The sequence below is a fragment of the Tamandua tetradactyla genome, chromosome 13 (genome assembly GCF_023851605.1).
Source record: "Tamandua tetradactyla isolate mTamTet1 chromosome 13, mTamTet1.pri, whole genome shotgun sequence".
Taxonomy (NCBI): Eukaryota; Metazoa; Chordata; class Mammalia; order Pilosa; family Myrmecophagidae; genus Tamandua; species Tamandua tetradactyla.
The window spans coordinates 58,855,710-58,872,027 of record NC_135339.1 but is presented as its reverse complement, the minus strand read 5'-3'; the positions used below and the strand labels follow the sequence as shown (position 1 = coordinate 58,872,027).

The window sequence follows — 16,318 nt, the reverse complement described above, 5'->3', positions numbered from 1 at the left end:
CCACGTGACAGTCCACGCTGGCCACACACAGCCCCACAGGACAGCAGTCACGAGGAGAAGGGGCATGGGCCAAGCGCATCACAAAGCTGATCTGTGCAGGGGCCACACCTGGCTGTAGGGTATTGGGAAGGGGCTGGGAAAACCAGCTGCCAGAGGAGGTGCAGGAAGAGCTTACAGTGGGGACAGGGAAGCGGCAGTGCTGGTTCAGAGGTGCCAAAGGACTCCACATTTTCCTGTTCCGCACATCCCATCTTTGCCCCCATTCTTCTGACACAAAGGGAAATACCACAGATAGCAAAAATGACTTTTTATTGCAGTAGCTTCCGGGTGCTGCGGTGGGGGGGAGGGGATAGGTATGGGGGGGAGCGGGGTGGGGACGAAGTAGGCTTCCTGCTGCCCCCATTACTGGGAAGCAGAGGAAGGGCTGGGTCCTCAGAATTCACTTTGGGCTGGCTCTGGGGTCATTCGGTGCCCGGCTGGCCTGGGGTGGGAGTTCACTGGGCTGGCACAGGCTGGGGGGTCGCCCGCCCACTCCCAGCAGGGTCCTCAAACCCGTTCTGCTGTGTCACCGGCTCGGGGTGTTCCAGGGCATGGCGGGTGTCAGTCTGCCACAGCTGAACCAGGTCCGTAGGGGTCTTTCCTGCCTGCGGAAACCAAGAGACCTTTTCATGGTCCGGCAGCCCTTACCTGGAGCCGCCCTCATCTGCACTGGTGGCTCTCAGCCAGGGCCGACTGGCAATGTCTGGAGACACTTTTGATTGTCACAGCTGGGGGTTGGATACTCCTGTGCATGTAGTGGGCAGAGGCCAGAGATGCTGCTGAGCAGCCTGCAATGCACAGGACTGATCCCCACCCCCGAATGTCATGAATGCGGAGGCCAAGAAACCCGAATCTATACCCTCTCCAAATCTGCCTGCTTTTCGCATGACCCCTTAGCTTTTCTTGAGCCAGAGGAGACCTCCCATTCCCCTCCCTTTTGTGATTGCTCTGACCCCAGAGAAGAGCTTGGACAAGGGGACTAGGCTCCTAAGGGAACTGGGGGACCACCAGGGAACAATGTGGTGTGATGCGAAAGGCTGCGCCAACCAAGTGCTGAGGTTCCTTGCAGATTTAGGTGGCTCTGGGTGGACGTTAGGACCCTGTGTAGCCTATATGGGAGCCTAAGGGAAGTCCTCTTACTGCCCCTGCAGGCTGTCTGCACTTGCCATCTGGCATAGACTTACACACAGAGAGTTGGGAGGTGGGGGCTGGAATGAGGTTCTGGATGACAGTGACTGGACCTACTGTGGTGAAGGGCCAGAGCCAAAGATACCCACCCCTAGGCTGTGGCTGCCCCAGGGCACATGCGCTACCATGCGAGTGCTCCCAGGGCAGGCTGTTTTGCTTAACTCTATACATGCCTTGCACAGGGCCTGGGTGGGCAGTACACTGACTACTGAATCAGGGGAGGGACGAACTTACCAGGTTCTTGGCCATCATGTCAGCCCCATGCAGAAGCAGCAGTTTGATGATTTTGTAGCGGTTGAGCCTCACTGCGTCATGCAGGGCGCTGTCCCCTTCCTAGAGGCAGTGTGGCACTCAGCAACGACCCATGTGGCAGCAGGTGGGGAGCAGGGTGACAGGAGATGGGCTAGAGCCCTTGCTCGGGACCAAATAGTCCCAAGGACCCCGGAGGGAAGGACCACGCCCACGTGGGAGACCTCGGGCTGCCCGCACCCACATGGTAGCATTGGGCAGGAGAGAAACCAGGCACTCACTCTGTCTCTGGCATTAATGTCCGGGCCCTGGGATAGAAAGTGCTCCACGATCTCCACTTGCCCTGTCCGGACTGCCACATGCAGGGGGGTGCTCAGCAGCTGGGTGGGAAGTAACAGGGAACTGCTGGCCAAAGGCAACTGGCCTGGGGTGACCCTGGGGACAGGGGTTATCCTAACTCCCACCTAATCCTTCTCCCAAGTCCTCATGCCAAGACCTGAGCCCTGGAGGGACAGGGATGGTACAACTTCCCACCACCCTATACAATGGTGTAACTCTTAAGCATTAAATTCCACCTCCTCTGGGAAGCCTTCTAAGGTTCCCCTCCCACCCAGCTGTGAGCAGCTGCTCACTCCTCTGCACTTCCTTCAATAATTATAATAGATGCCATTTACTGAGAGATGACTATGTGATGGACATGGCAAAAGCTTACAAAATATTAGAGCTCACATGAACGAATGAAATAATTCATTTATATACATCATCTTATCTAATCTACACAAACATTCTGCAAGGTAGGTATAAATGCCCTCATTTTACAGATGAGAAGAAGAGGCTTAGAGGTGAAGTCACTTGTCCAAGGTTCTATAATGAAGGAATGAACAAATAGAAGGATGATGGATAAATAAACAAATGGATGGATGGATGGGTAGGTGGAAGGGAAGGATGGATGGAAAGATGGATGGAAAGAAGGATGACCAGACATATAGATATAAGGAAAATGAAAAATTGCACGGATTCCCTATGTAGGACATGACATTCAGGGGTGAAAGTCCCCCTGAAAATGGGGGTCATGACTCCCAGGGTTGAGCCTGGTCCTGGCACCGTGGGATTGACAATGCCATCTGAGCTAAAAGGGGGAAAATAAATGTAACAAAATAAGGTATCAGTGGCTAAGAGAGTTCAAATGGAATCAAGAGGCTATTTTGGAGGCTACTCTTATGCAAGCTTCAGTTAGATATTGCTAATTGTCATGGTTTGCCAACCCCCAACAAACATCATTCCTGTTAACACTAAGGAACACTTAGGGCTCTATTTGAGACTCTACATGTACTAAGTTTACATTCCCGAAACCTATAACCTCCACAGGGTTCCTGGGCCAGATAAGTCCTGAAACCCAGAGGGGCCACACTCTCCAAGAACAGCAACTATTTCCACCCGTTATTCTATATTGTTGACATCCCTTTTCATCACGAAAAAGTCAGAATGGGCATAACCCAAAGACCCCTATAGAATGGGAGTAGGATCAAAGGAGAAGGAGTATAACAGAGAAAATAGGGTTTAACAAATGAGTATGACTGCTGAATCACTATTTCTTTTGGCTTCCAGTGTTTTGGAGCAACTAGAAGGAAAATACTGAAAATGTGGAACTGTAACCCATACCAAACTTTAAAGTCTATTCTGTAATTACTTGTTAAAATGTACTTTGAAAATTATTGCTTTTTTTGTATATATATTTCACAATAAAAACTTTTTTAAAAAAAGGCAAGAAATGTTCCCAGTAAAAAAAGAAATCTACTTAAAAAAAAAAAAAAAAAGATGGCATGGATGAATAAATCCTGCATATTTTGGGTGGTCCTAAAGCTCCTAGGAGGGAGGTTCTCTTTTTCTCCCGTCTCCTCTGCTCTTCTTGCCACCAACCCCGACGGTGCACCTTCAAATGTGCTCCCTGAAATGAGTCCCCTTGATGGCAGGGACCCATCTCTGGGCTGTGACACCCAGCAGAACACTGCTTTAGCTTCCCTGCTCTTCAGCCACTGCCCAAACCAGACAAGCTCACTACCTTCCTACCCTCTTGACTTTTCTTCGACCTCTGCCCTCAACACCCACAGTCACCCCAGTACTTACGAGCGCTGGGCCTCACCTTATCCCTCATGTTGGCGTCTGCTCCTCGGCTCTGTAGGAGTTTTACCACCTCCAGGTGGCCTCCGCGGCAGGCCCAGTGCATGGCTGTGCAGTCCAGCTACAAAGGAAGGAGGGGCCTAAGAGCAGAGCTGCAGGGAAGAAAATGCCCTGGGGAAAGGGACCCCAGCTAAGAGAGCAAGAGGATATTCAATGAAAGAGGAAGAGGGAAGGAGCAGGGGCATTGGCATGGGCCACGGCCCAAAGGAAGCCAGAATAAACCTCAGGATGCACCTAGTCAGCACCAAGGTTACAGAGGATGTGTGAGGAAGAGACTGGGCTTGCCCAAGTTACAAAACCCCCTGACATGGGGCCTGTGCCCTGAGACAGCCTTTTTGAGCCCCAAGTTGCAGGCACAGAGAGAAGTTATTGGTACTGGACCCCCTGCCTCCCACTCAATATCTGCCCTTTTGCTCACCCGGTCCTGGAAGTCCACAGTGGCTCCACTCTCCAGAAGCTTCTCCAGGATCTCCATGTAGCCCTCCAGGGAGGCTCGATGCAGTGCTGTGCGATGGAACTGCCCACCGCCCCACCCTCAGTAGGCTGTCAGGGCCTGGCCTCTGGCCCCCAGGCCTACACCCAGCTCCCATCTAAGGCCAAGGCCCTGCTCTATTCTGGTCCCTGTGCTGGGTCCCCCTGTCTTCCCTGTTCTGCTAGCTCAGGCTCTATCCAGATCAGCCTTGGAGCCCTCCTCTGCCCTCACCTTCCCCAGGCACATCAAGCCATGCCTTTGCACAGGCCATTCCCTCTGCCTCCAATACCCGTTTTGCCCTCAGTCTCTTCTGAGCTTGATGACTCCCTGCTTACTCCTTCCAGGTGCAGCTCAAATACCTTCTTGAAACCCCTAGACCAGAGCCACCCCGCTGCGCCCGAGACTGAGAGAGAGCACCCTGAGTGCAAGCTGAGCCCTGCTCAACGCTACTTCCCCCAAGCATGGAGCTCAGGGCCTGGATGAGCAGCGCACACCAGTTACTGAATCAAAGGAGTGAACTTCCTCCCTTCCCCACGCAGCCCACTTTCTCCTCTGGACTTTGGAAAGAGTCAGCCCATGACATTTATCTTTCCTTATCCTAATTATCTGATTTTGTGTCAGTCTCCCACTACTCTCAGTTCTTGTTTTTTTCTTTTTTGTACTCCCAGCTCCTGGCACAGTGCTTGGACTGACCGAGAGGATTAACTGTCCGGAGTCTAAAGAATGAGAAAGGCATCTGTGTGGTCAGAGCCCACCGTGGTGCCAGCTGCCCATCAGTCTGTTTAACTGCAGAATCTGAGGACAAGTGAGCACCCCAGAAGTGTGAAGGAGGAAAAACAAAAGAAGTGCTATAACACCCGGAGAAGCAAAAATCCTGTCATATCCCGCTTGTGCCCTGGAGTCTCAATAAGCACTTATGGAGGAACTACTATTCCACTCGACCCCAAAAACTCCCTCAGAGGGGTCAGGCCACTGGAGGCCAGTTTACAGAGGAAGAAACTGAGGTGCCGGCAGAACCGGGGTCCGGGTGGGGTGGGGAGTGGCAACTCTAACAGGGGGGCAGGTGCAGGAGTGGGAAGTGGGAGTATCACCTCATCGCAGGTATCAGCCGAACCTCCATCGGCCAGAAACTTCTCAATGACATTCGTTTTCCCCTCCACTGCCGCCTTCAGGAATGTCTCCTTCTCCACAGGGCCAGTCTGGAGGGCACGAGCCCAGTCAGCCGGGCCCCCTGCAGTGACCCCAGACCCTGCTGGGTGCTCCCTGCTCATGCAGGCGTCCTCCCCGGGGCCCTTACGATCTCCTCGGGCTCCGGGGGCGGCTCCTGGGGGGCGGCCAGAGCTTCTCGCTTCTTCTGCTTCCGTCTCTTCCGCAGCTCGATGAGGTTCTGGATGCCACCCACGTCCATAATCTCGCGCCGCAGGTCCAGCGACGTCTTGCGCACGCGCTCCTGGGCCTGCAGGAGGAGGGCGCGTCAGTCCCCACGCTGGCGCCCGGGCGTGGGGGGCTCAGGGACCGTGCGCTAAGCCGGCAGAGGGCAGGGAGACCTTCTTGAGTGAGACGGGAAGCCAGGCCTGATCTTCCTTCCCAGGACTAGAAGCAGCTGAGACATGGATGGCTCAGGCCAGGGCCTGGGGTAGGGGGCTCCCAGGGATTTCCCGGGAGCTGGGCGAGAGAGTTTGAAGAGTAATGCTTAACCCAGGCCTTCAGGACAGGATCTGAATCCTCAGCTCTCCCCAGCAATTCCATTTCACTCAAAACGAAAATAGCTCTGTGTGTGATCATAAAAGTAATACACGATGACTATAAACATAAAGCAGGAGCATACCAGGTAAGAAGAAGCCTTTCTCCCCCCAGAGATAAGTGCTGCTAGGGTTGGCTTATGTCCTTTCAGATGCCTATCTTAAGGAATCATCCTCCACGTCCGGTTCTGGAACCTGTCTCCTCTTCCCCTTAACAACCTGAAATCTCTCCGCATACACGCACACACGGGTCTCCCCCAGCCTCTTAACACCTGCCTTGTGTCCTGCTGGGTGGCTGCCCCATTGCTCAGAGCTTCCAAAATTTTCACAGGGGTCCTGTTAACATGCAGATTCTGACTCAGCAGGTCTGGGGTAGGGCCCAGATTCTGCATTTCTATCAAGCTCCCAGGAGACATCTCCAGCCCCTGAGCTCAGATGCTGGGTTCTCCCTGCACTTACCTTAACCTTTTCTACAGTCAGATTCTGAGTGCCCTGCTGCTTCTCATCCTCTAACACCAGCATGTCCATGGGCAGCTTCTGGGGGCCAGCTCCTCGGAGTTTCTGGTGAACCAAACAGAGGACCACCCTAGGACCTACCTGCAACTCCTGAGGGAGGCAGGTAGCTTCCCCCCACCCACTCCGAGGAATTCCCAGGGACCACCAGGCTTGGGGCCTGATGCCTCTGGAGGCCTCTGGTTCAACCTCCAGAGCTCTTCATCTGTCTCACTCCCAACTGGTCCTGGAGGGACCCAGGCAAAAGCAGGGCTCCCATAGCTCCCCACTTCAGCCCAAACTCTGGTTCAAACACGAGCCCTTGATTGTGCCTGGGGTCCCCTGCAAAACTCACTCCTGCAATGGAGTGAGTTTCCTGTGAAATTAAATACATTTACATTTTCAAACAGATTATGTTCTTTTACCTTTTTGGCATTCAAAATTCACTTTGATGAAATAGTTGTTAAAGGAGCTGATAGTTGTTTTTTAAATGGCTCACCTTACTTGGCAACATAAAAAGTTGGCAACTCTACGTCAGACATCTATTTTATTTTTCTCATATTTTACTGATTGCTGATATCTTCAGGCTTGAAACTGCTGCTCTAAAGAACACCAAGGGATGGGATCAAAAGCTCCTCAGCTTCCAGCTTAAAGTGGGCTGCTGGTACTAACCCATTCTCATTGTAACGATATTGGTTAAACACTCTTCAAATCTCCTCTCCACTTTTAGCTGATTTTTCAGGGCTACTTCCCTTGCAGCCTTCTCTCCTCTAAAGGTAATCACTCTCTGCAGTGCTGGCACATGCCTCTCTGGAGTTCCTTGCAAAACTTTGGTTGACGTGAGCCCAGGAACATTTGCACAGGTCTGGAGGCAGACCTGAATCAAGATGGCAGCTGGGGAGAAGCAGCCTCCCCTACAGAGCCTCAGCTGCCTCTCTCATCTCTCCCTGAGTTATGGCGCTATACTTCAGGGGTGGTTTGTAGGGCTGACTTGGGTCTTTGTTTTGAAGGTCCTCCTGTCCTCTGCCTCCTCTTTTCTGTTTCAGGCTTACATGGCATGAGGTCTCCCCAGTGCTGGCCTCACCTAAAACACTACGTCTTCTTCCGGGGACAAGGAGTGACTGCGGGCTGTGGTTCCTGCTGCATGTAGGACCCTGACTGGCTTTTCATGGAGCATCTAGAGAGTGGAGGCTTTTGTCTTCATCCACTTGATAGCCCCAGGGCCTATGGCAGGGCCCACCTAGCACATAGGAAGTGCTCATGAATGTTTGGCGAGTAAATGAATGAATGAATGAGTGAACGCATGACAGCATGTGGGCTCAGCAGCTTGCCCACTCTTAAGTTCTCAGGGATGACCTGACCCAGTAAGTTCCCCATAATAGAACCGCAGCCCCTGGGCTGGTCTCCAGGGCCCTCACTGCCCCTTGGGGGGACAGGCTGGGCAGGACCTCTCTTCCTGGAGCCTTGTGAGGCCGGGGCCTGGTGGGAACAACTGAGGACTCTAATGCCCACCCATGTCTCACCTAGACTATGCCCCTTACTTCAGGTTTGTCTCTGTGGGTTGGTACATAGTAGGTGCTCAATAAAGGTTTATTAAATAGGATGTTAGCATATGAAAAACAAATGAAACTCTCACCCTAACTTCATAGACTGTTGTCTGAATTAGATGAGAGAATACCCATAAAACGTGGGCCACAGTGCCCCGCACACAATAGGTGCTCAGTGGGAAGGCCGGCTCTGTGGGCACTCAGTGTCCTCACTGCCCTGAGCTATATTTGCTGGATGAATGAATGGAAGAGGACTGCTCCGTGTCCCTAGCTGAAGGTTTCTGTGTCCAGTGGCAGCACTCCCAAAATGGCACAGAGGCATGACTCAGCTGCCCCACCGGCCAGCCCACATGCACATGCCCTTGAGGGAGTGAGAGGTGGGATTCCTGGAGAGCCAGGGATGCCCTAGCAAGGACTCAGCAGGCTCAGTCCAAGCTCTTCCGTGGCCACCTGCCCTCCCTGTCCCCATCCTCATCTTTTCCTCCCTCCAAGCCCTGATTCTCCCCCTCCCTCACCATCCCCCATTTAGTCACTCTTCCTTTTTTGAATGGAACCTGCCTCTACATTGTCTCCTCCCTTCCATTCCTTTTAGGATTAGTCTTTTCCCTCTCTAACAAGTCCTTCTCCAGCCGCCTTCCTAAACTAGGTAAGATGATACCACACCACTCTCCCTCACTCAACAACAGTTAGTGGCTCCCCACTGCCCACAGAATAAATACTTTTTACATGACCCTCTCTGGTTTGCCCCCACCTTCCTTTCCAGTCTTAGCTCCTACTACTAAACCTTTTCATCCCAGTCATTTGACACTTTAGCTCCCATCATTTCCTTAGCCTGGAATATCTTCCCTGCTCCTGACCTCCACTTACCATTCTCTCACGCCCACCCAGCTCAAATACCATCCTATCCACCAGCAGTCCTGGGGGTCCACCACCCCTGCTCGGTGCTCTTTCATTGCTTATTTAACACCTCTATTTAACCCTTGCTCATATTGACGATGCATCTGACAAATGTTGCTTACAATGAATTCTGGGTTAGTAAAAAAAATAGTCAGGGTCCGGGCCTCACTGATCTTCCCATTCCTCACAGCACTCGGCACTTAGCAGACACTCATTTAAAGAAAATGAAGAGTAGGACAAGCTGCACAAAGAGCAGTCCGCTCTTCATCTTCAAGAAAATACAGCTGTCCTGAGCCCTGGGTTCCAAAGGCCTCCTTGAGCTACCCATGCTTCCCTACGCAGCGTCCTGTCTCCCCTCAGTTGCCCAGCTTTATTATTCTTCAGCGACCAAGCACTGGAGTTTCTCCCATCCAGCAGTAGCTGGGGGATCTCCAAGTCCAGGCTTCATGGCCACACATTCCCCACATTTCCAGGCAGCACCCCAGCTGCTCCTCCCTGTGCAGCCCGGCCGTCTCCCAAAGCCCAGGCGGGTGGGCAGGGTCTCAGGGAGCCCAGTCGGCTCCCCCACCCCATGCCTCTCAGTTCTTGGGGCTGGGGCCTCAGCCACTGCCAGCAAGCCCCTCGTCAGAGAGCACCGTGGAGCAGGAATGGGGCCAGCTGCCCCCTCCCCACGGCAGGTGCAGCTACCAGGCGCTCCCTTCTCTTGACAGTAGAGCTGGATCTGCTCAGACCCTGCCCAGGACCCCCAAACCCTGCTCCGCACCTCACTCTCCTCCTCCTGCGCCAGCCGCTCCTCAATGAGCGCCGTGGCCCTCTGCACCGCCTCAGAGCTCTCCATGGTGCCGTCGCCAGCCCGCCTCTGCAGGCCACGGGGCCTTGGGGGCTTTATAGGCCAGAGCACCCACCCCCACCCGGCTGGGCGCCTTTGCCATGAGCTCACCGGCCCGATTCTCCACCTGCCTCCCCCACCTGTCACCTTCACCTCGGGCAGCCCCAGGGAGCAGGGAGGGCCAGGACCCGGAAGTAGGGAGAGTTGCCCCCACCAACCCTTGGCCCACTGGAGCAGGAGAATGAAGAGCCCTGAGAGTAGGAGCCGCAGGGAGGAGCTGCCCAGCCTCCGTCCTGCATGCTTGGGCCGCCTGGGCCTTAGACAGGGTGGCTGGGCTGCACAAGGGGTCTGCTGGCTGCCCTGGCCAGGATGACAGTGCCACCTGCTGGTGGTGTCTGGAAACCTTGGCCCGTCAGTGCTGGGGAACCAGGGGCCTGAAAGCCAAATGCGGGTAGCCAAGACCGTGCTCCTGCCTCCAGACTGGTGAGCAAATAGGCCCGCCTGCTCTGGGGAGGGGCAGCCTCTGATTTGTCCAGGCCAGAGGGAGATGAGTGGGAGCAAGAGCTGTGGCCTCCCTCTTTGCCCACTAGTCCTTCTGGGATCCCACAGTGCCTCCTAGCGAAGCAACGTTACTGCATCAGCCGCGTGTCCATCAGTCATGGAACAACCTCATTCATCTCTCTGTCTCCTCCCAGGTCACTGCCCCAGGGTACGTGCCCAGAAAGCCTCGGCGTGACTTGCAGGATCCTGCTTCAAGAGGGGTCTCAGGAAGTCACCAGAAGGGCCAGAGGGCAGCACCAGGCCCAGCTGACACACACCAACTTCTTCTGACCATCCTTCTCCTCTCTGTCAAGCCCAGACAGTGTAGAGGTTACCCTGACCAGGTCTGGCCATCCTCACAGAAGGAGAAAAATACTCCCAACTGGAGGGATAATGGGCCTATGTTGGCTCAGTTCCACATGGGGAATTCCTGGGAGGGAGCCCTGGGCGGTTATGACCTAGGTTTAAGCTGCCAGTGGACCAGAGATGCCTCGGTTCCGGAAATTGGCCTGTTTGTAGGTAAACAATCTTTTCTAAGATTCCTCTCTCTTCCTTGATGAACACATTCCCCTAAGGAAGCACAAGGAACTGGTTTCTTTTTCTCTCTGGTTCCCTTGCTGGCAAGCCCAAAACAAAGTGTTGACATGTGCTTATCATCTAAATGTGTCAGAGATTTTGCTTTAACATCACCGAGTACAGAGTGTCTCCAGGATTTCCGCACACACTCCAGCCCTGAGGCCCTGGCCCATGGGGCTGGAGCTGGAAGCAGCCTCCTCCTGCTGCAGGAGGCGACCAGCAGGTAACCAAAGCCACTTTCCAGAGGCACTGGCTTCTCTTTCTAAGCACCTTCACATCTGTGACCCTATCTTATTCACCCAACAACTGATGGAGGAAGCCAGGCAAGCAGTACTGTCTTCACTTTAAAGATAAGAGAGGTTCTGAGGTTAAATGGCTTTCCCTGAAGACCTACAAAAACACTGGAGGAGCTGGGCTCAGGGCCCAGAAGATGAGTGGTCTGAGGCTCGCTCCACTGTAGATTCTGTTGCGTGCAGAAGGGCTGGCCAAGGCCATGCACCCATCTGTTCCCACACCAGAACTGGCCACTGAGGGCCCCGGAGAGCTGCAGGAGAACTCAAAGTCAAATGCCAGGCAAGAGAGAAGGAGCAAAAGGCTTTATTGATAAATATGCAGATATGTCAGTACACAGGGACCTGCTGTGGGGGCCACAACCAGGCTGCAGATCCCCACCATTTGGGTTACAGCCAGGAGATGGCCCAGTGCGGACCCCTGCCACAGGAGCCCAGCTCTCTGTCCACCTGCCTCATCTACGCAGATTGTGCTGGGCTTAGGGAGAGGCAGAGGCCCGCCTCAGGCTCCCCGTGTCTTGGGGCTCGCTGCCAGTCCCTCTCCTCCAGGGGACGGGCACTATGCCCTGATGCCCTGGGCAGTCAGGGGGTGGGGGTGGGGGATGGACAGCTGCTGCTTCGGACCCTGAGCAGAAAACCGGAGTGAGCATAGCTGGCAGCCCCAGATGACAGATCTGGCTCCAGAGCCCTCCAGGCTGGCCCGAGTGGCCCAAAACTATCCCGGATAGAGGCTGGGTAGAAGGCCCCATCCACCTTTTCGCTGACAAGGTTGGCAAGGCCTGTGAGTGGCAGCACTGCTTCCTGGGTGCTGGACACTGGTGGCTCACAATGACCCTGGGAGGCAGGGTCCCTTCATAGCACGCCCAGCAGCCATCCAGAGGGGAAGAGGGGAATCGCCTCTGAAGGAAATAACAGCCCTCGAAGGAGGCAGCAGGGTGGGGGACTAGTGCTCCGGGCAGGAGGCCTCTCAGCCCCTCAGAGGCCCTCTCCTTGGCCTCTCTTCCCAGGGGTCCACGAGCCCATCAGTCCTGAGATGGAGGGGGCTGGTTGATGATGACCTGGATGACAAAATCTTTCTGGATCTTGGTTTCCTGGAGACGTGTGCGGTCTGTGAGCAGCTTTCCTGAGAAGAACCATCGCTGCCAGGATGGCTCGATGCCCTCCTGGGTGTGCAACTGCCTCTTGAGCTGCCCCACGGTGTCGGCCAGGCTGGCGCTGAGCCTCACGTCCTTGCCGGTGGAGAGGCGCACCTTCAGGGGGAACTCGCGGCGCGCGCTGGGCGTGGGCTCAGGGGGCTCCGCGATCTCCTCCTCTGTGCGCTCCAGCAGCAGGTTCACAGGCGGCGAAAGGCAGTAGATGGGCAGCTGGTAGCGATTGCCCAGCTCATCGTAGCATTCACAGAGGGTGCCTGTGGGAAGGGCAGGGCAGTCAGGGACCCTAGATGCAAAGAAAAATGTGGCACAGCCCCTGCCTGCCTATTAAAGGGACTGAAAGTACACCAACAAATCTGCAAAGCTGTGCAGCGAGAGCAAGCTTGAGATGGCAACCCCAGAGTCCCCAAACCAACTATATTGTTAAGTTGCCGCCTTATGACCAGAGAAGCACAAGTCTGGAGTCAGGAGGACCTGGGTTTGCATCCTGGCTCCATCGTGCACCGGCTCATTCAACCCTGGCAAGTTACTTAACTCCCCAGTTGTTCGTTCATGAACACCTTCCTGAGCACACGTGCCAGGGGCTGTGGCTGCAAGGAGGAATGAAACAGCACAGGCCCTGTGCTTAGGGGCTTATACCCTAATGGGCCTCAATTTCCTGATTTACTAGGTCTTGAGCACTTACTAAGGGCTGGACGCTGGATTAACTGACACTAAACATCCCTTGTTGAACCCAACAATCATGAGTGAAGCATTCCTACTTTACAGGTGATATTACCAGGACTCTAAATTCAGGAAGCTCATTGCTTAAGGTCACAAGGTCACACAGCTAGGAAATGGAGATGTTCAACTTAAAATTCAGGCCTGTGACTCTAGAGTTCCACTGTTACCCTCTACTTTACACGCCCCCAGAGGGCAGTTATGCATGAGATACTGCAGCAGAAGCTTCTAGTTCAATGCTCAGCACATAGGAAGCACCGAGTAGAAGGTGGTTACCTTAGATGGTCTGGGATTCCAAAGCACCCTGGGCAAATCTGAAGCTTGCTCTCATCGCACAGCTATGCAGATTTATTGGTGTAATTTCCGTCCCTTTATCAGGCAGGCAGGGGCTGTGCCACATTTTTCTTTGCATCCTCACTCCTGATCCATGCTTAGTAAGGTTGAATGAACAAGTGAATGGCCACACACACACCCACCAGCTCCGACAGAAACTCCTGACATGTGGCTGGTCACCCCTAAACCACCCTGATGACCCCCCAGCTCCAGCGGAGATAAGCCTTGGCCCAGTCCTCTCACCATGAGGCAGGGTGATGCTGGCTCCGTCCAGGATGGCCTGAGCCAGCTCATGATCATTGGCTTCGGCTGCATAAGCAGCAGCCTTAAGGGCATCCCAGATCTCCTTGCGGCCCTCGAAGGCAGGTGCCGTGTCCCAAAACTCATCCCGTTTGCTCCGCAGCTGACCGTCGGTCATGGGATAGTCGCTCTTCCACTTCAGCCGCTCTTTCTTCAGAGGCTCGTTGCGTCCTGGGCAGGACAGAAGGGAGAGGCTCAGCATCTCTAGAAGCCACCTGAAGTGCAGCCCCCCTCCCTGCCCCCAACCTCTCCAGGCCAGAGTGTGGTTCGCTCCGCTCTGTTGCTCGGGCTCCTAGGGCTGAGATCTCTGGGTTCCTTCCTCCAAGTCAGGGAAGATGCTGAAAATCCCATGCCCTCGAGACATAAAATGCTTTGGCCTGCAAAGCACATACTGCCTTTTGTTGTTAAGTGTAAGTTTTACTTTTTCTTTGATTATGAAGTAGTACATGTTTAGGGTAAAAAAAAACCTGGAAAGAATGTAAACATGCAAAAAATAATAACTGCTGCCATCGACAGAGCCTACTTGTGTCACAGGTAGGCACTAAACACCCGTTACTCATTTAATCTTGAAAACAATCCAATAGATGGCGAAACTAAGACCCAGCTTGTCATTACTCTAAGATCACAGAAGTACCAATTTAACCCAAGACTTTGATGCCAAAACCCACACTCTCACCACTATCTGGACCATGTGAAAAAAATTACTCGGAATTCTACCTTCTAAAGTACCCACTGCTATATCTAGACTTATCTCCTTCCAGTCTCCTTTCTCTCATTTTTCCTAATATAGTTGAGTTCATATGACTAAATGTATTTCCTTATATTCCTTATTCCAGAAAGGATTTAAGATGTTTTCATGCCAATATATTTACAATTTTCTGCTTATTTCACTTATATTACACTGTTAATTTTCCATGTGCTTAAAAACTACAATGTTCATGGCTTATTAATGACCCACACCATGTAGATAGAGTTATGAAGAATGTTTTTTGAAAGCATAATCAACTAACCAAAAATCCCCACAGCATCAAAAGAAGAAAACAACCCTGCCAAGTGTCATCTTCCTGGTTACCAAGTCCTACGTGACTTTCAAGACAGCTCCAGAGCAAGGTCAAGACTGAGGGCGGGGCATCTTCCAAGGGCTTTAGGAGGCTCAGTCACCTCGAAGCTGAAGGCAGAGTGAGCCACAGGAGTGAGGCCTAAAGTGCTTTGTTCCCAGTATAAGTCAGGTCGCACCTAAGGCAGCAAGAGAGAGGTGGGACTCAGGCTGCCCAGGGCAGAAGAGGGGGCTGCTCAGGAGGAGAGAATGACATTCACTGCCACCAATTATGTGACAGGACCCCAAGGGAACACTTCATTTAAATGCATTATCCCATTTCATCCTTGCTGTAACCTTGGGGGTAGGTGTTTCTATCCCTGTTTTACAGATGATGGGAAAGGGGCTGAGAGATGATTTGCTCCAGGCCGCACGGTAAATGACAGAGTGAGATTTGGCCTAAGGTCTGGCTGAATTCACAAACAATCCCCTGTGAGTCTAGTACCTGTGTGGGTAGAGAAATCTCAAGCCCAACTTTTAATTTAAAGTGTTCCTGAGTTGGCAGAAGCAAATACAAATCCTCTTTGAAGAAAAACAACTTCAAACTGAACATAAAGGAATTCCCAACATAAAGTTCGAGGAAATTAATAATAAAGCCGTAGTTTATAAAAAAATTACCACATACAAGGAAACAAGGTGATATAAACCAGAGCCAGTATCACAAAAATTTCAGATATAGGACTTCTCAGATACAGAGTATGAAATACCAAATTTAAGAAACAAGAGAATCTTAAAAATGTGAACAAGGAATAAGTAATTATAAAGAATGAACAAGAAGATTTTAAAAGAAATGAAAAATACAATAACTGAAATTCAGACAGTCTAACAGATGTTTAATTGGAATTTCCACAAAGATACAATAAAGAATGGGTATGAAGCAATATACAGAGATCATAAATATGTCCATTTTCCCCTAAACTGATCTATAAATTAAATATAATTCCAATAAAATTCCTAAGTGTTTCCTACCACCAAGGAACATGGCAAGCTGATTCTAAAATTTAAATGGAAGAACAAAGATACTTTTAGGGAAGAATGAGGTGGGAGAACTTGTGCTAATTATAAAACTGTAGTTGGCATAGTACTGGATCAGATATAGACAAATGGGCCAATGGAACCAAATAGAGAACCCGGAAATACACAGAAACTTGCTTAAAGTGAGAGGGAGCATTGAATGTTGGGGGGTGGGGGTTGGGGGTGGAAGATGGACTATTTAATCAATGGCATCGGGACTACAGGTTCCCCGCAGAGAAAAACATGAAACAGAATCCCTATCTCACTCCAGCCACAAAAATCAAAACCAGACCAACCAAAGACTGAAATGCGAAAGACAGAAAGGAGGCCCTGGAGAAACAGATTACAGTCTTGTCCACAGGTATTTCTGCAGAAGTTTGGCCTGGGGCTGTTTTTGCCTTGATCAGGGAAGCAGCTCCATTACCTGATTACTGGACTCCTTTCCCCTTTGATTTTTTTAGCACCGATGACGCCCTATAGGAACTCTGCTCCACCAGGACTCACAGTCCCTACGTCATGCCGCCTGTGGGGACCAGTGGGGTGTGAGATCCCTCCACTCAGTGACCCCAGATGCCAGGGCTTTTAAATTTGAGCCAATTTCTACAGTTTTCCTGTCACCATCCTCTTTGCCAGATGTCACTTCTTACTGCTGTCCATAGCTG

The 16,318-nt window shown here is 52.3% G+C and overlaps 2 protein-coding genes across 6 annotated transcripts in view; both read right to left on the bottom strand.

Annotated features, from left to right (window-relative positions):
* Positions 1-292: 292 nt before the first annotated feature.
* ANKRD2 (ankyrin repeat domain 2) lies at positions 293-6,429 on the bottom strand. Of its 2 annotated transcripts, none has more exons than XM_077125647.1 (8): positions 6,331-6,429; positions 5,427-5,585; positions 5,221-5,328; positions 4,076-4,174; positions 3,620-3,718; positions 1,758-1,856; positions 1,462-1,560; positions 293-662 (listed from the first exon to the last, which is right to left on the bottom strand). In XM_077125647.1, exons 1-8 carry the CDS (start codon positions 6,397-6,399, stop codon positions 495-497), a joined length of 900 nt encoding a protein of 299 aa, XP_076981762.1. In that variant the 5' UTR covers positions 6,400-6,429; the 3' UTR covers positions 293-494. The 2 variants fall into 2 exon arrangements, with proteins under 2 accessions (XP_076981762.1, XP_076981763.1); XM_077125648.1 differs by having other exon boundaries at positions 293-644.
* Positions 6,430-11,333: 4,904 nt separating this feature from the next.
* UBTD1 (ubiquitin domain containing 1) overlaps positions 11,334-16,318 on the bottom strand; it is a 50,556-nt gene continuing 45,571 nt past the window's right edge. For all 4 annotated transcript variants that reach the window (XM_077125652.1, XM_077125651.1, XM_077125653.1 and 1 more), the window contains exons 2-3: positions 13,490-13,717; positions 11,334-12,450 (exon numbers count right to left, since the gene is read on the bottom strand). In XM_077125652.1, coding sequence (XP_076981767.1) covers positions 12,065-12,450; positions 13,490-13,664 — 561 coding nt within the window. In that variant the 5' untranslated portion in view covers positions 13,665-13,717 and the 3' untranslated portion in view covers positions 11,334-12,064. The remainder of the gene's footprint in view (positions 12,451-13,489; positions 13,718-16,318) is intronic.